This window comes from Aspergillus brasiliensis (genome assembly GCF_001889945.1).
Source record: "Aspergillus brasiliensis CBS 101740 unplaced genomic scaffold ASPBRscaffold_4, whole genome shotgun sequence".
Classification (NCBI taxonomy): domain Eukaryota; kingdom Fungi; phylum Ascomycota; class Eurotiomycetes; order Eurotiales; family Aspergillaceae; genus Aspergillus; species Aspergillus brasiliensis.
Window position 1 is genome coordinate 771,948 of NW_027137445.1, and position 21,170 is coordinate 793,117.

A 21,170-nucleotide genomic window follows, 5' to 3' on the forward strand; every position below is an offset into this window, starting at 1 on the left:
CATGTGACTGCCATTCAGCCGAATGCAGTTGTGTTGCATTAAAATTACTTTTGCACATCTCTATAATTACTGGTTGCTCTGTAGTAGACGGAGATCGTCCCGATGGTTCTTGTTGTGGCCTGGCAGCTTCTCGAGTAGTCAATCGAACCGTCTCCGTCTGTGCCTTCAAGCTCCGTTCATATTTTCATCTTCATCTCGCTCCAATACCTCGTATACGATTTCGTTTATATTCTCCATAACGCGATGTCTAATGAACGTCCGCCCCTTCCCGGACACTTTACCAATAATATCAAGTCCTTGCCCCCCTGCTGCGCTACTCCCGAGCAGAGCTACAGAGGAATGCGCGAGTCTTCTACATGATGCACATCACTATATAATCCCTTTCTCTTGAAGGATAAGTACATACGACCACAGGGTGTGGAAAACAGGGCTTCCCGTCCGCTCAGCCGTACTTAAGCCACACGCCGGGAGGTTAGTAGTTGGGTGGGTGACCACCAGCGAATCCCTTCTGTTGTATGTTTTTCTTTTTCTAGTTTTTATACATCTCTTTCGCTTTTGATCCCTTCCCAGCATGCCTTTGTCCAGGAGCTAGAGTCAGAATTGAAGTTCTTGCATGGATGGCGGGCATGCTTTAAACAACCCCACCGGGGGAGCATCTTTAGCGGTATGCTTCGCAGGATTAGAATCAACGGGATCCTTAGTCCGATCATTCCTCTGGTTTTATATAAAGGATTTAACTCTGCCAACAGGCCACGAGTACAGTTGATGATCAAATTAGATACTAGGATAGGTGTTGAGTAATTCATTCTCGCCAGGAATCACCTGATCCTTTGCCATCTCTGCCTTTGACAACCACCAACAACCATCATCCTGAGATCAAAGAGATCATATACAATCAGAACCATGCGTGCCATTTGTCTTGAGAATAGCTCAGGCGGCCAGTGACATAAATCTTGAAACCTTCCTTCACTACAGCTCAAGAACCATTCTCCCGAGGATCCAAAACCAGCTTCTTCGGGCTCCGCCCTTCCAAAACATCCGTACAAGCCTCCTGAATCCTATTCAAGCCACCAGGTCGCTTCTCCAACGGCGTAGGGGTCACATTTCCGCCCAGAGCTCCGGGGAGGTAATCACGATACCACCATTCCGTGAACTCGGCATATTCCGGCTTCTGGGTAGTAGTGCTAAAAAAGTCGTACACCAGATCCACATTTTGCGCCAGATTGATTTCCTTACTTTGCGGGCGCACAGAGGCGAATTTCCCACCGTTTGGTTGCAGGATCTCGCTTATGGCATTTGCACCATTCGCATCACCCGACGCTGTCATGATATAGTCGTAGGGGCCGAGGCTCTTTAGTTTCGAGACGATCTCATCGTCCTTGTAGTCGAAAACAGTGGAGGCTCCAAGGCTACGGACATAGTCGAATTTCCGCGGGGATGCGGTTGCTATGACTTCGTAGCCGGCCTAGATACTCATATTAATTTCATAATCACCGTTGGGGTATGTGGTACGCACACTGGCAGCATATTGAACAGCGTAACCCCCCACAGACCCGCTCGCACTCCAAATCAGTGCTTTCCCCTTGCCATTCGTCCCTGGCTTCCCCATACCCAGATGCAAATGCAACGCCGAAACAGCCGTCAAAAGCGCGAACGGTATCGCAGCAGCATCCTCGAAAGTTGTGTTTGCTGGTATCTTAGCAGTCGTGGTTTCTCTACTCACAACATATTTCTGCCACCCCCCGTACTTGGTCTCTTTGAGCTGGTAAGTAGGCGTATCGGACACGACGCGGTCGCCCTTCTTGAACCTGGTGACTGACGAGCCGACTTCGTGGACTATGCCGGCTACTCCGTTGCCTAGGATGAATGGGTAGGGCACTTCGATGTATGCGTGGGCTCGGACGTTGGCGTCGAATGGTTGGATTGCAACGGCGTGGTTCTATTATACTTTTTAGCCATATGATTTGTGCAGTAGATTTTCATGTTATGTGTTGATGCACCTCGATTACAATCTCGTCAAACGAAGGAGCGTGGTAGGCCGCGGTGAATCGCTTGAGATCACTTTTTGGCTGCAGAATCCAGGCGGCTTCGTTTGAAGGTAACATGGTGTCTTTATTATTTCATAAGGTTGATTTACATGTAAAGTGAGATTGTCAATGTCCTCGATACTTTAGTTATTCGTCTTTCCAATGGTATATATATTTTGCTCCAAGCAATAAAGGTTACACAATGACCTCAGAGCTTCAAGCAGAAAGCATAGCCCCGCAGGAGCTTAATATGGCCCAAACTAGCAGATGGTTTATTCTCCCCGAATGACCAATAATGAAAGGAAGCACCCTTAGTAATTCTTATGAGATCGACTACTAATATTCTTAGTGATTTGTTAGTGGTCTGGGGTTATTGTAACAAAGTAATTAGGCTTTGTTCTACCTGGGCTTACGCGAAACTTTGTAATTTGATGCAAGCCCTAGAACATGCACGCCGGAAGCCATAAACTTTTTAAGTTTGTTAGGAACGAGTGTCGGGGTCATCTAGACATCATCAACCAATCTCTGGCTCTCGTATCCGCACCGGCACTTCCGAGGCCGGAACTGGCCGACGTGTTGTATCTTCGGATATTTTTGGCCATAAGGCAATCAATTCGTCAGGTCTCTCTCCATGTTGTTTGATAGGGTACATGCTGATCCAGGGCTACAGGAACTGCACAAGGCGGAGTGGAGAAAGAGTAAGTAGTTCTAGACATTGGGTTCAAAAGACGGGTAGTTTTCGCCACATGCTACCCGTGGACGTCGTCTACATTGGGAACATCGCTTTCTAAGCTCTGAGAAGATCGAAGTGCCCCTGAACGTTCGGTGAGGCAGTGTACTCTTCAGAATTGAGAAGTAACCCCTAGCATGGAGAGGTCCGCCGTCGGAGACAGCAGAGAGTTTGTTCTCTGTTTCGATGGCACGGGATATAAATTCCGAGGGGATGAAGCAGACAGCAATGTCCTCAAGATCTACAGAGTGAGTGATTAGACATGAGCCAATGCCTCCAGGCTACTCTTACACTAATGGAAGATGCTGAACCGCAATGACCCTCGCCAATTTCATTACTATCAGCCGGGGTTTGGGACGCATACCACCTCGATCTGGCAGGTCAATAATGCCGGCCAGAATCGGCTAAGGAAATGGTTTGCAAACATGAAGGACTCTGCCATGGGCACAACTTTTGACGAACATGTCATGGATGGTTATAGATTCCTCATGCGCTTTTACTCCCCCGGAGATGACATATACATTTTCGGGTTTAGCCGGGGAGCGTATGTTGCGCGCATGCTTGCGGAAATGGTCGACCACGTTGGCCTACTCGAGGTAGGGAATGAAGGGAAAGTACGCTACCTCTGGATGACCTTCTCGAAGTGGGCCAAGTGTGTCAACAGTGTCGACGTTGCCCAGACAGAAAAGGAGGACTTATACAAGTACATGAAGGCCTTTCGAGAGACCTTTTGTCGTCCGGTCTCGCAGATTCGGTTTCTCGGACTATTCGACACCGTCAACAGCATCCCTCGATTTGAGGTCAATCGCAATAAATTTCTATTTCCTTTTACGGCAAAGACCTCGGCCAGGGTGATTCGACATGCCGTTGCTATCGATGAGCATCGTGCCAAGTTTCGACAGGATCTAATCTCAGACGCTAATCCGAACAGGCCGTCCACGCGGCGCAAAACGCAGAGGCACCCAGAGGGACAAGGCCGTTGCACAGGAGAGGCTTTTTATCGACCAGCCCCTGCTGCTCGTCCTAGTGCACCCTCCGAAGCCAAGGATGGTGACGAAAGCCAGGATATGTCTCAGGACATCGAGGAGGTGTGGTTCGCCGGATGTCATTCGGATATTGGCGGCGGATTGAAATTGGATGAAGATGAAGACCTAGCACTGAGCCATGTGCCACTAGTGTGGATGGTGCAGGAGGCGCAGCGTGCGGGGCTTCGATTTGATCCTGAAAAGATGAAGCTCTTCCATTGCTTGGACGATTCAGCTGGCTATTATAATCTTCCAGATCATTTGGGGCCAAGCATTGACGGCCAAACAAATGGAGATTATGGAGGCGATACAGGGAACAGATCCGACTTCAAGTCCGCGCTTCAAAGAGCAACTACCACCGGACATGTACATGACTTCCTACAATATAATCACGGAGTCTCGTGGCCTACCGTTGTAACGTGGAAAGTAGCAGAGTACCTCCCGTTTCGGAGGATGGCATTGCAATGCGATGGATCCTGGAAACCCATTCGCTGGCCTCTTCCTCTGGGGGAGAGACGTGACCTTCCGAAGGAGGCTAAAGTCCACGGGTCAGTTGTTCGCCGTATGAAGACCAATTCAAACTACAGGCCAGAAAATCTACTCAAAGAGGGTAAGGGGAAGAATAAGCGACCTTTAGAGCGTGGAATTGGCGCATGGGAGGTCCACGCCCATGAAGGCTGTCCAGTACGAGAAATATACCGCCGGAAGTTGAGCGAAACTGTCTAGAGGGACTTTCTTCTATATTAATTACATTGCCATTGACAAACAACGCATGGATATCGAGTTCTCCTAGGGCGGCAGGCGAGAGGAACGCAAGACAGCACGAGGAAACAGGACAAATATGGAAGAAGAGGACAGGGTTCCGTCACGCAGACCGTGCTTCGGGCAGGCAGAGGAGACTGGCTTGCTCATATTCCTGATTCCAATGGCCTGGAGCGCATAAACTCCTCACTGAAGGGGTAATCGGCGTAGCCATCCTCCTGCATGGCTGTATAGAAACTCTCTCGCTGGTAAGGGTTGAGACGGATATCATGGCGAATGCGAAATGGCAAGTCTGGATTGGCGAGAAAATGTCGACCGAAGGCGACCCCGACCTGGTAACCCTTGTATTCTCCCTCGAGGGCAGATTCCACGTTCTTCGGATTATATCCACCGGCCACAATGACAGGTGCTGATTTTCCCCAAATATCAAGCATGAATCTGATACTGCCCGCCTGTTCACAATCCACGTTATTAATGACACGAGACTCAATCACATGGAGATACGCCAGTCCAAGCTCCTGCAGGCGCTTCACAAAGTATGTGAATTGAGGCACAGGGTCAACCATCTTCATGCCCTGCCATGTGTTCCACGGACTGAGGCGAAAGCCAACTCGATCAGCGCCAATAGCATCGACTACTGCTCTGGCGACCTCCAAGCCAAAGCGTGCTCGATTGGGGATACTACCACCCCATTTGTCGTTTCTCGTATTCGAAACGTCTTGGAGAAACTGGTCGACCAAGTACCCATTAGCGCCGTGGATCTCAACGCCGTCAAAACCAGCCCGAATGGCGTTTTGCGCGGCTGTGGCGAAGTCGTTGATGATGCCTTGGATTTCATGTTCATCCAGCTCCTTGGGAATAGGCATCCCTGGCTCAATGGGGATCGGACTGGGAGCATGCAGCACATGGCCACCTTCCGCATGCAACTGAGCTGGATCAGCGGCCCTGCCAACAGCAATTAACTGACAGAAAATGTAACTGCCTTTCTGATGCACCGCTTCCGTGATATCTTTCCAGCTTTGTACTTGTTCTTCGCTCCATATTCCGGGACCATGAGGAACCCCACCCGCCGATGGTGAGATCTGTGTTGCTTCTGCGATGAGCATGGTGCCTGGAACTGAAGCACGTTGCTCATAGTATGATGTGGCCATGGGGAGTGGGATGTGTTGTGAGTCCGCACGTAGTCGAGTGAGAGGGGCCATAATGACTCGATGCTTAAGCTTGGCTTTGCCGATCTGCAGGGGCTGGAAAAGTTTGGAGGACATGTTTAATGCCTTGAACGGGTATCTGTTGTGATCACAGTTTTCCTAAGGGAGCGGACCTGATATATGGTTGGGTACGTCCTATATAGCGCACAGTTTTCCTGCAAACTTCCGTCATCTCTTGCGATATATGTTGATATTTTCAATTGGGGGGGTGTGGAGAAACCACCTCTGAGTGTCTCCAGCAACACCTCCACACAAAGTTGAAAGACTTTTACCAATCGTAGCTGTGTATCATGCCGTACTGATAAATTGACGATGCATGCTCTACCACATAGATGAACAAAGCTAACATCGTTTCTATGGTAGTATTCGGATGAGGTTGTTGTAATAGCCAACGCAGTTTGACTCCGACTCCAAAGGTATTCTGACTGATTTTTAGGCTATCTTCAGGGAAGTTTGCTCTCATCATGGAGTCATCTGCTTCAAATGGTTTCAATTTGTTTCTGTGCAGCAATCTTTCACAACGTGAAAAGTTTGGGTTGTCGGGTATCAGGCATCTTTTCCCTATAAAGCGAGGCCAAGTTCCTGGTGGCTATCTACGTGCCAAAAAAACTAAAGAAAGGCTTTCGACCGCGGACACTCACTTGGATCCACTCGTTTGGAGGTACTCTGACCCTCTTGGAGGTGATTACCAATCTCACTCTATCCGCAGCTCTGAGATGCTCACAGAGATCGAAAGTAAGCAGTTGCAACGCTGTCGAGTGTCTATAGGCAAGCCATATCCCTAGCTCATACTGAATACATAGTTAACTAGCCCATTACTTCGTGGCGGCGTTCGCACGACCTCCGAGATCGGTGATCACTTCCCCGAGGCTTACGACCTACCATAGCCATCATCTGCAGTAGGAAAGTCCTTTCTGACAGATTGTGCAACAGAGCATGACATATGAAGAGAAACCCTTCATTACATCTTTCCAAGACGATTGCCGTCTAATCTCAAAACACTGGCTTGTGGATACGATGACAGGTGCAATTTACAAGCAAATAAGTAACAGAATGTCATCTACCTCCAAACACCTCCAATCACCTCCAATAACACCTCCAATGAGTACTCGCACTATCATTGTTAATCCTAACTGACAAATCATGACCTGCAGACTGGTAACGTTGGAATATTATCAAATTAAACAGTCAAGCTAATAGATCTATTTCAAGGATCGTTCGGCCGGAGCTAACGGTCCCTGCTCGCATGTAAAATAATATCGTGTCTTCGTCTACTCTCACTATATTTGCTCTCGGTGCCGAGCTGGTCCGCCCATCAAATGCCTGTTCAGTGGTTACGGGATAGCTTCCTCGGCCAGTCTCTGCGCTTAGTGTATAGGCCATCCTGGTTGGCGTATGCTGAAGAAAAAGCGGATTGGAAAGAAACTGTCGACCTTAAAGCCCTACCGCTTGACCACCAAAATATCTTTCGCGTGGAATGGTATTCTGCACACGATGAAGAGAATCCTCATAATTGGTCCCAAGCTAAGAAAGCATTCGTCCTTGTTGTCATCGGTGCTTATAGTTTTGTGGTCTACATGGCCGCGCCAATCTACACGCCGAGCGAAAATGCCTTCCGTGATGAATATCATGTCAACGACGCCGAATCCTCCCTAGGATTAGCTCTTTATGTGTAAGTGCAGGAGAAATATCTGTCTACTTTGACATGTTCCCGGCCACATTACTGACCATCACTGTAGTCTAGGCTACGGTGCAGGCCCCATATTCTTCAGTCCCCTAAGTGAGATCCCACGTATAGGCCGCAGCCTTCCGTACGTTATATCCTTCATATTTTACTGCATACTGAGCATACCCACGGCGTTAAGCCCCTCTGCTATTGGCTTTTACATCCTTCGCTTCCTGCAAGATTCTTTGGAAGCCCTTGTCTGGCTACTGGTGGCGCCTCCATCGCGGACATCTATTCACCGGATGTATTGCCTCACGCAATGACAACCTGGGTGCTATCTGTCTTCTGTGCACCCGCGATTGGAGTGTTGGTATCTGGCTTCGCCATCCCAGCCCTCGGATGGCGGTTCTCAATGTGGGAGATCTTGATCGCCTCTGCTCCAATTCTCATTCTCCTTCTCCTCCTCCCCGAGACCAGCTCGGCTACAATCTTGCATCGCCGCGCACGATGCCTGGAAAGGAACGAGAAATCCGGAACACGCAAGTACCAAACCGCGGCGGATATTCGTCAAGGCGATACATCCTTCCATGCGATGCTCCGTGAATCGCTACTCATCCCCTCGAAAATCACACTTCTCGATCCGGCCCTCCTCTTCCTCAACTGCTACACCTCACTCACCTACGGCATTTACTACTCCTTCTTCGAAGCATTCCCAATCGTATATCAAGGAATATACAGCTTCAACCTGGGAGAGATGGGGGCCGCTTTCCTCGCCATTGTAGTCGGATCAGTCATCTCCTTCGTGGTCTACAATCTCTACATCCACCGCGTTTATGCGCCCAGTGTACGAAGCGGAGGTCTTCAAAAAAAAAAGCCCGAGGACGTCTTAGTACCCGCTTTTTATGCTTGCTTCGGCCCATCGATTGGGCTTTTCCTCTTCGGCTGGGCCGCGAGGCCCGGTGTACATTGGATTGTCCCTACCATCGGCATTGCCATCTACCCCGGATGTGTTTTCATTCTAATGCAGTGCGTGTTCCTCTATATACCGGCATGCCATCCGCGTTATGCGGCAAGTGTCTTTGCCGCTAGTGATTTTACTCGGAGTGCCTTTGCCTGTGGTTCTGTTGTATTTTCCCGTCCCCTTTACGAGAACTTGGGCTTGGGGCGCGGGTGCAGTCTCTTAGCTGGGCTGACTATGGGCTGTGTGGTCGGGATTCATGTTCTCTATCGCTATGGGGAGGCATTGCGACGGAGGTCAAAGTTCGCTCAGGATTTCTGATGATGGTTAGTTAGTACTGTAAGCTGTATTATAGATATCTGGGTGTATATAGTGGGAAAAGGACATCTCACGGAGTCGGCCTATAATGATTCGGATGTAGCTGTTTGGGAATGAATAAAGTTCTGCTCGCAGAAGTTGGCATAGAGGTCAAGTCCTTCGCCAACAACCTCGAATAATGACCATTGTCCGTTTCCCCTGATCAGGCGGGCCCATAGCTTCACCACGGCGACCCCAAGGTAAGAGCAATCAGAGAGACTGGGAGGCCTGGGCCACAAGTCATCGTCTGCTGATGTGCGTCCTTCTTCGACAATATCGCTAATCCAATTCACGAGCCGCGCTTCGTATTCTAGCACTACGTGTTAGCCAAAACCAACCTCCCAAGGGTGTGAATCCAGGAAGGGCTCGGACCCCTTGGTGTGAGGGACCTACCATCTAGAGGTCTTCGGGTCTGGCAGTCGGCGATACAAAATAGCCATTTACTAAGAAAGACCGCAAACTCCAATCCACAGAGAGAGTGTTGGACGCTCCACACAAACGCATGGCTCTGAGCCACAAAGTTTACCCCCAACTTGACCGGGATACTGAGGGCGTGCGTCGCATGAAGGATGGCTGGGAGAAGGTGGGGGGTGGATGGTAAACGAGGTATCTGAAGCAGTCTGTTGGCTATCTCTGTAGCATCACGCGACTGAAGGATTCTATACGAGCCCAAATCGAGGCCAAGTCGAATATATGCAACACCCAGTAGAGCAGTCGAGGTGAATGTCACAGGGCCGTTGGGATTTCGAGGGTCTAGACTCGATTCCGGAGCTCGTTGCCATAGAGCGGTCCACGCATGGAGAGAGTTGCTGGTAAGATGATGGTTCTCAGGTTAGCGAGGTAGAGCGAGATTGGTTATGGAAATATATTTGATCACATACCGCATAACGTCCTTTTGCCCGTTTAGTATGGCGTTATCCACATCATTATATGGGCCAAGGGTATGATATGCGAGTAGTATGCGCTGGATAATGGCATGTAAGAGGATGTAGTTTGACAATGGTGAAGGTATAGGGAGTGTATCTTTCGGATAAGTATCTTGTGCTTTCTTCATAACGTGACAGAGAGCATCTTGAAACAGCATCTGCTCTTGATGGCCTGGCCTTCGAACAAGTTTCCATTTCTGTTCGTTTGGAGCAATCCACTCAAGACAGCTACATGGAAGGCGAACATTGATTTCGTCGGCCAGGATGGCGGGTGGCGTGCCAAATGCTATAGATTGGAGGGTCAGAAAGGCGAAAGAAAACAACTTTACCCTCCTGTCGGTTTCTTGCTGGATCCACAGATGCCAGCTGCCGCCACTGGCATCCAAAGATTGTTCGGTCTCTTTCAGTTGACACTCTCGAACGCATCTAGCTAAGAAACTCTGGAGGTTGAAGGCCTCCCGGTGTACGCTTTCCTCACGTTGCCAGGTCGCAAACGCAACGAGCAGAAAAGCACACCGCGCTTCACGCATAGTTCTACGATACCGTAGATTATCATGGGCCATAGTGAAGGTTTGCCGGTCTTCGGGGGCTGCGGTTCCTTCCGAGTCACCGAAAGCGCTTTCAGTATCTGACCTTCTATTCCCGCGCGCCTTTTCATGTAGTATGTCCTTCGCTGCATGGAATAGCAATGCTGCTTTGCGCTTCTCATGCCGAGACTCGGCACCGAGAGCACACATAGCTAATAGCGTCTCCGGCTCGCATTCGTCAATTTTGAATGTTGGGATGTGCACCATCGGTAGGTGAGGATAAAACCCATCAAAGAACCCATTTATAAATCGCGAAAGTGAGTGGCAGGAGGGTAGGTTGTTAGCCGCGTCAACTGAATGGCACAGCATCAATGTCTTGGAAAGGCGTTCTCTATGTTCATTCGTTATGACGAGTATTGGAAAAGTTAGGACTCCGAACTCCGCTACACTCCATGCTTAGCCTTTGTGTTTGACTCGTCAAATGTCTTGTAAAGGAACCTTACCGACGGCTTCTCTGTCGGTTGGGAGCTTGCTTAATACTTGTTCTGCGCCTAAAAGATGACCATTAGGTGGCTCGGTGATAGATGTTGTCGGCATATTATTGAGACCAAAGTCTCCGGCAAAGATTTGAACAATGCTAGGCTCAGATGGGAAATACCAGTCGTTGAGTCCCACGTTGTTACTGAACATGTCCAGGTCTTGAAAAACAGAAAGATCCTGGGAGTTGAATAGGAGATTTTCTGCATGTTTTTAGTATTTCGGAAGCGGTTATAGAGGCTATATGGTCCACTTTTGTGTACTTTATCTAGCAATAGAGACTTAACGTACCTTGAACCCGGTCTTCTTCGACTCGGCCAATACGACCACTGGAACCGGTTTGTGTATTTAGGGACTCCGACGGCTCCAATAAAGGAGACCTGACACCCATATAGGGCCCATCATTGCTGGGTTGGACATTGTTGGTGTCGTAAACCGCAGGTAAGGAGGAGAGATGCTGCGATGATGGGGTGCTCGGAGCATGGCCAATACTCTGATGACGCTTCAGAAGATCACGCCGGCTAAAAGTAGCTCCACAATCGCATTTGTATGGTTTTTCATTAGTGTCTAAGATTGAAGTCTTCAGTCCAGCGGCCAAATACATGCTTTCTGTGCGGCTATACTAACGGATTCGGAGATGTCGTTGGAGGTGCTCGTGGCGACGGAAGGATCGTTTGCAGTAGGGACATACGCGGGTCTTTTTTCTGCGCGTCGGAGAAACTGCGACATCGTCCATTGGTCTAACTTCTTCCATTTCACTACTAGTCCAGGGTTGCAAACGGCGCAATGTGAATAATCGGGCAGATCGGGCAGAAGTAGAAAGAGGTTGCTAGTTAATAACAACCAACTGATTGTTCGGAGGCGATGATGATTAATACACCCATCACGGCTCAAGTCATGTGATTTCCCCATCGACACTTCCTGGGATGACGGCTTACATGGTCTATTGTGCACTACAAAGGCTTCTTGTGTCAATTCTTGATTGTTCCGTAGAGAGATTACTAATTACATGAAATCATTCAATGCCATTTACGCATCTTCACCAGGCTTTGCCGTGAGGGAGACCGGCTGGGTCATGAAGATATATTCCTCCGCTGTTCTATCGACATGAAGCAATTATAGGGCATTGCGCAATCTGAGATTGGTCACTGGAAACGCTTATTATGTTAATACGTCCCAATTTCACACACAATATAGCTAAAGCCTACCTCAAGAATTTTAGGTGGCGTTTTTGTAATCAATGTCGAGCATTGAACGCCTCCACCTCTATCTCAATCAGCATAGGTGGGAATGCGAGCCGAGGAACAGCGACGGCGGTCCAGACAGGACGATGTCCAGGTAGACGTGTCTTAAGTTTCTCGACAACATAATCATAAGAGGATGCCATATCGACGTGGTATGAGCGAATGAGATAGACATCTTCCCATCCTTTCAAGCCAGCGGCCTGAAGCACCCGATCAACATTTTCGAAGGCTAGATCAACCTGCCCGCGGATGTCATTGGCATCCAGATCTCCTGCACTCGTCCAGCCACCCTGTCCGGAACATTTCACGATGTTGCCAGGAAGAAGGACAGCCTGGGAGTAGTGGCATAGGTCGCTGTGCTTTTGACCAGCACCTTCGTCGTTGACATATACCAATGATGACATTCTTGTTAAGGATTCGAAGAAGGACAATACTAATGACGGGATTTGAAAGAGTGTATAAAGTAGACCTGAGTGAGATTCTTCCCTGTGAAGTCGAGCTAAAGAGCTACAACTAAATAGCCAACTAGTCTTTCGTTGATGATTAATGACATGGCGCTGGAGGCATAGAAAGCTTGTCATTTCGGAGAGCTCTTGGCATTATGGAGATGGTCCCCCAAACAGCAACAAAACTTAATTGGGATTTGGTCATTTGCCAACGTCTCCGCAGCCACCACTCCACCTCTACTGTATTCCCTCCATCAACTCCAGTAACAAGGCTATTTCTGATAATGCACCGCACCGAGTCCATCCACGCACCAGGACAAGTTGTCTCCCGTGTCGCCGGCGGAAAAAGGAATGTGACGAGGCGAAGCCGCAATGCCGAGCGTGCACGCGTAACAAGCTGCAATACGCCTGGCCTCCCCACATAGTTCGGATATTTGGCCTTGACGCGGAGCAGACACATGATTCTGATGATTTGCATGCTCGCGAGGGTTTTGGAAGCCCAATTGACATTCAGTCGAGAGTAAACACCCCGCCTCCGATCCCGCCTGCTTCTTCGACGACCCAGGATCCCAATGCGACATCAGAGGATGCGGAACGTCAGACAGGCGAGAGAAAGAGTTACCAAATGCTCACGTCTCTGGAATTGAAGAGTTCTATCAGCACTATATTAGCCGGCGTGTTACTTCCAGAATCTCCGATGCTCTTGTCACACTAACCCTTGTCTTCTACGAGGTACTCCGTAGAGTCTACCCTATTTGCATCGTTACTACTATCGATCACCGATCTGAACTTGGAAGGCCAGTCTTCGGAAACTCAGGGTTAGCTTCAAGGAGCCGGAACTCTGGTTGCTGCTCGTGGGGGGACACTACTGCCACACCAGCTAGGCTGCCTCCAGACCGGCCTTCGCCTATGACACACCCCCTAGTACTATAGAAGGTGAAGGCTTGTTTTTAGTACATATAGACGGCCTACTGCCTGCTTCTTCTGTCTAAGTACTGCCAAGGCCTATAGTTTCTGTCTGAGGCACTATATTGCTGCCTGACACGATATGGTAGGTCACTAGTTATTCTGAGACAGAATGGTCTAAGTAGTGAAAAATCACCTACTCCCCTGTATGCATCTCTTATAAGCTGAATCATAAAGATCTGCAGGTAGCTACAGGTAATAGAGTCTTTCAGTCTTGTGGGTATCACGCTAGGTCATTCTGTAATAGGCGACTATGTCTGGGCCTCAGGCCCATACTTCAAGCCTGAGGCAAGAACTGGAAAAAAAGAAAAGGTAAAGGTGGTAGCGATTATGCTGGGTTAACAAGTGAGCCTTACCTAGAGCGTGTTTTCAGTTTTGCCTGACATTTGAGCCCATGTATAATTCCTTCGGTACTAGGCAATAATGTTAGCCTGAAGATGACAAGTCAAACAGCAATGTGCCAATCAGACTTAAATATCTGCCGTAGCTGTTCACTATAGGTAAATACTCTTTATAGATTGTATAGCACTTGAAAAACACTTTAAAGATATTTTTAGTTACAGGAGGCCTATGTTCTTAGTTGTAATTCATTCAGTGATTGTGATTACCTATAGGTTACTGAGATTTTTGAACCCGATAGCTTGCTGATTGTTTGCTTCAATATACTAACTAATTATATATACTAACTAATTATAATTGTAAGCGTCTTAATCCCATTGTGTCGAGAAGCATAATCTATTGTCGATTGCCCTGGATAGCTCTGCGCGGCTGCTTGCTTTGCTCAAGTACAGTGATAATTTTGAAGAAAGGCAAAATATTATTATAAAACCAGTCTCATTCAAATTATAGCGCTTATCTTTGTATGTGCCATATTCTTAAAGAGTGATTTATAAAGTTTCAAAGAATACTAAAATTACAACCCTTGATCTTCCTGCCTTGTATATTTATATGTTATTCATCTTATATACTGCCAGCGACATTACTATATTAACTAATATCTGTAAGCAGGATACTCATCTTTATATACCTACCTCCGCTTCACACCTTCTTCGACCGCACAAAATGGATAGTCGTAGCCCGCTTCAGAAGGCGAACCGAAAGACTCTTATTTCATGTATAGGTAAGCAACAACTACCTTATTAAAAGTGACCTTACATCCCCATATTCTATATCTATGCAAAAAGGCCTTCACTGTAGATGTCCACAATAAGTGCATTTATACAGCGTTCGGAATAGTCTTCCATTTACGGCGGTCATACTGAGATAAAGGGTACGCGGGGCTACTTTAGTACTACCCACCTCACCAAGATCCTTCCTATATATTATTATACGCTTTCGACCACGGTATCTTGAACTACTGCCATCCTCCTTCATCGAAAATCTACCCAAAATCCTCTACATCATGGACCGCTGTAATAAAGACCTCCTAGAATTCTTGTTATTCATGTCCCTGATGGCAGCGGCCATGTCGGCGTTGTATTACGAGGCCCTTAAGATTGACGAATACCATCAGAGAAGGTGAGATCCAAGCAGAAATACATTCGTTATGATACTAAGATGATCTATCTATGTAGACGCGGACCTTTTCGAGCCAACTGCTATACGTATATCGAGGGTCAATATTGGCCCGCTTGTTGTGCCTGATGAGGATGTTGCCTACGAATAGGCTCATGGAACAATTATTTGAGAAAGGAGAGGGAGTCTAGCCTTGGGGTTGGGGTAACACGCGGATGCATTCAAGCAGAATGACAGAGAGGATGATGTTTGCATGGTTAGCCGAGTCGTTCTTTGTGCAATTTCTCTACAGAGCTCCTACAAATGGTCCCTTTAATCACTCCCCAATGTAGCCTTCATCTTCCTGCTCCATTCCTCCCGCTTCATCCGCAGAAGGATCAACGGAATACCACTCAACAGACAGAAGAGACCAGCAGCCGTGAACGACCACCCGGTCCCAATGGCATCAAACAGCGGCTGAGCGATGACGGCACTAACACACGACAGGCTGTTTCGTAGCAGATTGTTGACCGCAACACCGACGGTGGACTTTTTAGGGGTAAACTCCGTTAGCATCGTCATGGTCACGTTGGTGAGGATCATGCCGCCGACGCCATAGAAAAAGTTTCCGATTAGCTACATAGTATCGGTGTCAGTCGAATTTACTGTGTTTATACATCTGATGAGGGATCAACGACAACTCACCGGCACTAGCCAGAAGACCTGCTTCTCGGCTGTCCATCCCCACCACAACAGCGCCCCAGGGAAGAGAATGCCCGCCATCAGGCAGTTCTCTCCCAAACGATCCACCGGATGCAGTATCAACTCCCCCGCATCGTCATACCGACCTTCCTTTCTGGCAGTGCGCGCCATGATCCAATCCTGCCAGCGGCCGCCGACGATCGCCCCGAACAACAACCCCAGACCCCCTGGGATGTAGGCGACTCCGACGATTACAGGACTCCACGAGTACGGGGGGACTGCGAACGTATCCTCAATAGAGACGCAAATGAGGTAATAGGTGGCAAATATAATAGCCGTATAGTATACCGTGATCAGGATAGGCGGGTACTGAAGGAGCTTAGCAGCCTCTATGGGCTTGAGGAGGAACTGGGTGGCCTTCTGGATGGGGCTGCTAGCGTTAGCGCGGTGCTCACGCTGGTTTTCTGCTAAGTTTGTCGCTGTCTCTGGTAAACAGAAGACCATCACCATGAATACTGCCCACGCGTAGATCACCATAAACCACTGCGTGCTGCGCCAGCCCCATCGCATTGTCAGTGCTCCGCCGATGACGGGCGCGAACATGGGGCCAAGCATAGGTCCGAGCATAAAGGCACCCATGGCTTTGCCGCGCTCGTGCGTTTCAAACATATCGGAGATGGTGCCTGCACTGACGGATTGGAGAGAGGCGCTGGAGGCGCTGCCGAGAAGGCGCATGGCGATGAACATGCCGATATTGGGGCTGGCGGCTGCTAAGATACAGAAAAGTCCAAGGAAGAAGAATGATAGAATATAGACAAGCCGGCGACCGTAGAGTTCGGCAAGGTAGGACCACCAGAGGGGGGTAATGGCGACGGCAAGGGAACCGAATGCGATGGATAGGTTGACCACAGATTCGGTGGTATTAAGGTCGGTGGCAATTTCAATCAGGCATGCTGTTTGACGGCCATCATGTTAGCTTTCACTCTGTCAACCAAGAGGAAGGGAAAGAAAATACGAAACAAGACGCCGCTGCTCAACGGGACGACCAGACCACCAGCAGCAACGATGAAGGTTAAAAACCACTTCACTCCTGAGCTGTATGATCGGGGATCCTGTACAGATGGGACCACACACAACCACGGGAGAAATCCTCTGCGCACCCGCCTTGAGGCATCTGGATCAACCTTCTCATGGTCGTTTCCTGCCTCTGCCTTGACGTTACGCTGGGCAAGCGTGTCAACTGAGTCCGTTCGCTCGTGGTCCGTCTTGGATTCCATAATGATGGTTGCTGGACGTTTGGGGGAGTTGCTCTTATTCCTGTCCGACATATTAGCGGGGATTTTCAAGCTTGATGGGGAGATTCTTCATTTCTTATATAAAATCGAGGTCGAATGCTTCATACTCCCAAGATCATGCACCTCGGCCGAGCTGTGGGGACGCCGCACGTTTAGCCTCGTACGAGCGGTGGGTCCACGGCCAACCCCTGCAGGTAGAACAGATCAATGTAATTTGGACGAGGAAATATCGATATTGCAAATGATCACCAGAAACTTGGAATTGCGGGGCGCGGAGTAGCGGGTTTTGAGAATACACAAAGTCCGGTCGCGATGCACCGCACCTCAAACGTTGGTGCTGCACCCCATCTTGCCGCCGATGTGGACTCCCAGACACTTGGGGGAGCCGTGACCGGAGGTGGACAGATTATACTTCAGTTTGCGGCATGGAGGCCGTCAAAGAGGTTGAAATGGCAGTCAGCAGTGACCGGACTCCAGTAGGGATCGATCATGTGATGGAGTAGGCTTCAGTGGCGCGCTCGTCTATCGTCTGGCATCAGTTGTGTGGTCATCGAAAGAGTCATTGGAGATCAGAGGGGTACTCATCGTCTACCGGTCGCCTCGAATCGCTGTCTACATCTGAAGACCCATATCTATCCTTAGGGAAATACTTGGAATTTCCCTCTAGCACCCATGAACTTCAATATGTCCCCTAAGGTATAGGAAACGACAGAGTTCTGTCAAAACACATACACTCACTCACTGACACACCATCAATACAGCACAAATGAGGCTTTCGAGAAGGTTCTGTATTCCCTTCTTTCACCGCGGGAGCCCCGGGATACCCATTCCATCCATCGCAATAAAATCCGAAAAATCAAACTCCTCCAAGTTGATTAGGCCCATGAGTTCTCCTGTATCAAAGTTCATCCCCGGAGAGGCCATTTCAGCGGCACCAGCACCAGCAGAGTCAGCCATTCCAGCCATGGGCTGGTTATCCGACGAACTACCAAGCCCAGCATTACCATTAGCGCCGACAACAGCACCAGAAGTCATCCCAGGGGCAGAACTCCCAGCCAGACCCGGCTGGAACCGAATACGGTTTGCTAACCAGGTGATTGCAGGCCAAGCACCTTTGGTATGTTGACCGCGGAGCTCGTAGATGGCGTTGGCGAGTTGAAGCCCACGCTGGCGAAGATCCTCCCAGCCAGGCTCCTGAAATCCGGGGCTCTGAACCTCGGAGAGAACGTAGAGAATGAGGTGAAAGCCGGCGTACGAGTTTATGTGCCATTTATAGGGTTCGCAGGCCGGACTCGAGGAGATGGCACACCAAGTTTCTACGGCGGTGGCAGCATCGACGAATATGCTGTTAAGAATGTTTTTGTCAATAACTGCTATTAGAAGTTGCCTTACTAGCCCAAGTGGATGGCGAAGCGTACTCTTGAGACTTTGGGAAAGGGGAATAGACAAGGAAGAGGGAAAGCTCACTTTCGTCTCATAGAAGGACTGATAATCTTCACGCGATCCTGTCGAGAGATCTGCGTCCAGAACATGACCCAAAATTTGGTCTTGAGGTGCTGGCTGAGATCCAAGGCCATCGATTGCATGACCACCCTCTTATCGCAGTACCGAACGAGCTCGTCTAGGCTTCTCTCTAACTCACTTGCAAGTCCAGTGGCGGTCTGCAACAGTCCCTGCAGCTCCATCAAGGTTTGAGACTCGTCAAAAATTATACCAGGCACACCAGTACGCAATCGCTTGCGCGACGCATGCGTTATCTGGATGACCTGCCCGTAGTAACGGGCAGCTGTGATGCGCAGGAGGTAGATGGTCATATCGGTGAATTTGGGGGCATCAGAGAGACCAGACAATGAGGGCGCGCCTTCGACCAAATCCACATCGTCTAGACTGACGGGCCGACGCGTGTCGAAGTCCGATGCGTGGATAGACGGCGCGAAGCCGTGATCCTCTGCGGTCCGGAAATCCAGGTAGCAGATCTGCGCCCACAAGCGACGGCGCAGCTCCACCTGGACAATGTCGATCGCCCCTTGTGGTAGGGCTAGGGGGTCACGGTGGAGCCCCTGAAGCATTGCTATCCGAATGGCCAGGCCTGTTAGTGGCCACACTTTTCCCATATCATCTTCCTTATATTTCACGGTCTATAGAGACAAAAAAAGATCAGTATCGACGGTATTTCTTGATTCATTCCCGGTGGTTCCTTACCAGCAATATCACAAATGCCTGTAGAACCTCAAGTACCCTTGACGTCATAAACGTTTGGCGCTTAAGAAGCAGCTCGGTCCCCATTCTATATCGATCGAGGAGACTCGTTTTGTCAGTGCCGAACATGGTAGATACATCTATATCTTTCATACTGTTGACAGCCGCGTAGAATATAGACATGGCCAATGGCTTGAAGGCGTCCGTCTTTGTCGTACTGAAGATCGTACCGCTATTGCTGCTTCCCCCTTGGGTCGGGGTATCATCTCGACTATCAGGGTATTGAGAGCGCACGAAGCGTCGAAGCGACGGGCCAAACTTGGCCGGTGGATGATGCGAACAATGGGGTCGACATTCGCCAAGAACACATTCAGCAGCAAATAGCAATCTTCCCGGGTATCAGGCCAGAGGTTTTTGCTGGTGCTGCTAGATGGTAAGCCTGCAGGGGAATCGGGATCCCAGACAATATCATCAAGCGTCCCTTCGGGAGAGGAGGATCTTTGAGATTCCGCAAGAACTGATTGAATGTCTTGGAGCTATAAAGAAGCAAGGCAAATAGCGGAAATTGGGTTAGTTTTTCATTACTTTTTCGGTCCTGCCATTCTGCGAGCCGCAAGTAGTGAAGCGCACCTCTGCTGCCATCCAGGCCCAGTGTTTGGCAGAAATAAAATGGGGGACTCCATCATCAAGAATGAGGGCATCTTCCTCCGAGCATTGATTGTGGGGAGGAGCGGATATGTGGGCTGCTGGTGTCGGTTGCGTTGTCGATGTGGGTGTGTAGACTCCCAGTGACGACAAAGAGGGATTGTGTGCTGGGGAGTCCTCACATGCTTTCGCTTGTGCCATGAAGTTGGCTAGTCGCTGCAGACCAGGATTGATACGATCCAGCGTCGAAGAAGACACTCTGGAGCCACTAGTGCTGCTGGGCTTGGTTATGCGATTGGACCCCGGCTTCGATACAAACGAGCAGGCATGACCGCCTCGCTGACACGCCAAACATTGCGGTTGGCGACGGTCGCATTTGACCTTGCGACGACGGCAGGGTAAGCAAGAGGTAATGGGACGAGAGAGACTGCTTGGAGCTGAAGATTGAATGGATTCGGTAGGAGATGAGTGCGCGTCTGAGGGGTGATAAGAGGAGGATGTATCCGTGTTCATGGCGAAGGTATTGGGATTGAGATGGTTGAGGAGGTGTACTTGGATAACATGATGGCCTGTTGTGGAGAGGAAAGCCAAGGATGCTGCTTAGCTTCATTTTAGCGGACTCGACTTCTCCCACCAGAGCTACTGCAACTAACGACCGCAGCTATACCACGTTGAGGTTGGGGGAAAACTGCCCACGTGCTATTATGTTCCATCATATTAAACCACCAATGACTTGGTCTGTCCTTGTATCAAATAGTCACATCAAATCATACTCCTACTTCTTATCCTTATAGACGGCCCTTCTTCCACATTTACGAAGTTCGTAACTGTCTACGGAGTATCATATATCATCCCATGGGCCAATATATATTGATTTCAGTAACCATTATCTACTTCTTCTCTATCTCGGGGCCAGGTATTATACAAGTTCTGAAAACTCATCAACCTTCAAGAATCTTTGACTATCATCTCGTAACGACGAGAAGGAAAGAAACCGAACAGTAGGGAGGAGTGATAAGCAGGGGACTTGATCCTGAATGCCGACAAGATATACAGATAGTTAATAAATTCATCCTATCCCTGCACCCTTAAGGAAAAGAGGGTGATCTAGATAATTTAATAGAAAACCAAATACAATTCAGGATATGAGGCCCTGAAATTTCTGGTTGTGAGCCATGTAATCTCCCCAAAGGTAGGATCACTGCATCCCTTTTTAGAATCCTGTCTGATATTTCGATGTATTCCGCGGGGTTATACAGACGAGATAGTCCACCAGGAAGCGGTATATATCACTAAATAAAAAGCATACAGACCACCCCAAACATATCAAACTCGTAAGCACCCTTTGTCCTGTATCTCCTCATGATTGTTTATGACGATATCCATCATGCCCGAAAACTCAGCCGTAAGCACAATACGACTAGACCGTGGACGATGGAGATCCTCAGTAGCACGT

General features: G+C 49.0%; 8 protein-coding genes across 8 annotated transcripts; 2 read left to right on the top strand and 6 right to left on the bottom strand.

The window, feature by feature from the left end:
- Positions 1–976: 976 nt before the first annotated feature.
- Positions 977–2,105, bottom strand: ASPBRDRAFT_28578 (zinc-binding alcohol dehydrogenase family protein; the record flags this gene model as incomplete). The annotated part of the gene is made up of 3 exons (XM_067622528.1): positions 977–1,465; positions 1,517–1,939; positions 2,001–2,105. The coding sequence occupies 3 exons, from the start codon at positions 2,103–2,105 to the stop codon at positions 977–979; spliced, it is 1,017 nt and encodes a 338-aa protein (XP_067480576.1).
- A 789-nt stretch (positions 2,106–2,894) lies between these two features.
- On the top strand, positions 2,895–4,508 carry ASPBRDRAFT_194286 (T6SS phospholipase effector Tle1-like catalytic domain-containing protein; the record flags this gene model as incomplete). Its single annotated transcript, XM_067620733.1, has 2 exons — positions 2,895–3,005; positions 3,060–4,508. The coding sequence occupies 2 exons, from the start codon at positions 2,895–2,897 to the stop codon at positions 4,506–4,508; spliced, it is 1,560 nt and encodes a 519-aa protein (XP_067480577.1).
- A 182-nt stretch (positions 4,509–4,690) lies between these two features.
- Positions 4,691–5,809, bottom strand: ASPBRDRAFT_122180 (alkene reductase; the record flags this gene model as incomplete). Its single annotated transcript, XM_067617493.1, has 1 exon — positions 4,691–5,809. One exon carries the CDS (start codon positions 5,807–5,809, stop codon positions 4,691–4,693), a length of 1,119 nt encoding a protein of 372 aa, XP_067480578.1.
- Positions 5,810–7,071: 1,262 nt separating this feature from the next.
- On the top strand, positions 7,072–9,044 carry ASPBRDRAFT_670615 (uncharacterized protein; the record flags this gene model as incomplete). Its single annotated transcript, XM_067628835.1, has 3 exons — positions 7,072–7,424; positions 7,492–7,563; positions 7,659–9,044. The coding sequence occupies 3 exons, from the start codon at positions 7,072–7,074 to the stop codon at positions 8,695–8,697; spliced, it is 1,464 nt and encodes a 487-aa protein (XP_067480579.1). The 3' UTR covers positions 8,698–9,044.
- Positions 8,306–11,525, bottom strand: ASPBRDRAFT_173934 (C2H2-type zinc finger protein). The gene is made up of 7 exons (XM_067619759.1): positions 11,351–11,525; positions 11,015–11,290; positions 10,690–10,926; positions 9,615–10,629; positions 9,127–9,542; positions 8,769–9,043; positions 8,306–8,693 (listed from the first exon to the last, which is right to left on the bottom strand). The coding sequence occupies exons 1-6, from the start codon at positions 11,475–11,477 to the stop codon at positions 8,778–8,780; spliced, it is 2,337 nt and encodes a 778-aa protein (XP_067480580.1). The 5' UTR covers positions 11,478–11,525; the 3' UTR covers positions 8,306–8,693; positions 8,769–8,777.
- A 435-nt stretch (positions 11,526–11,960) lies between these two features.
- Positions 11,961–12,371, bottom strand: ASPBRDRAFT_28583 (uncharacterized protein; the record flags this gene model as incomplete). The annotated part of the gene is made up of 1 exon (XM_067622529.1): positions 11,961–12,371. One exon carries the CDS (start codon positions 12,369–12,371, stop codon positions 11,961–11,963), a length of 411 nt encoding a protein of 136 aa, XP_067480581.1.
- A 2,835-nt stretch (positions 12,372–15,206) lies between these two features.
- Positions 15,207–16,852, bottom strand: ASPBRDRAFT_122751 (MFS transporter; the record flags this gene model as incomplete). The annotated part of the gene is made up of 3 exons (XM_067617540.1): positions 15,207–15,509; positions 15,579–16,528; positions 16,591–16,852. 3 exons carry the CDS (start codon positions 16,850–16,852, stop codon positions 15,207–15,209), a joined length of 1,515 nt encoding a protein of 504 aa, XP_067480582.1.
- An 819-nt stretch (positions 16,853–17,671) lies between these two features.
- On the bottom strand, positions 17,672–20,227 carry hasF (Zn(II)2Cys6 domain-containing transcription factor hasF; the record flags this gene model as incomplete). The annotated part of the gene is made up of 5 exons (XM_067622530.1): positions 17,672–18,215; positions 18,338–19,008; positions 19,073–19,340; positions 19,364–19,605; positions 19,655–20,227. The coding sequence occupies 5 exons, from the start codon at positions 20,225–20,227 to the stop codon at positions 17,672–17,674; spliced, it is 2,298 nt and encodes a 765-aa protein (XP_067480583.1).
- Positions 20,228–21,170: the final 943 nt, after the last annotated feature.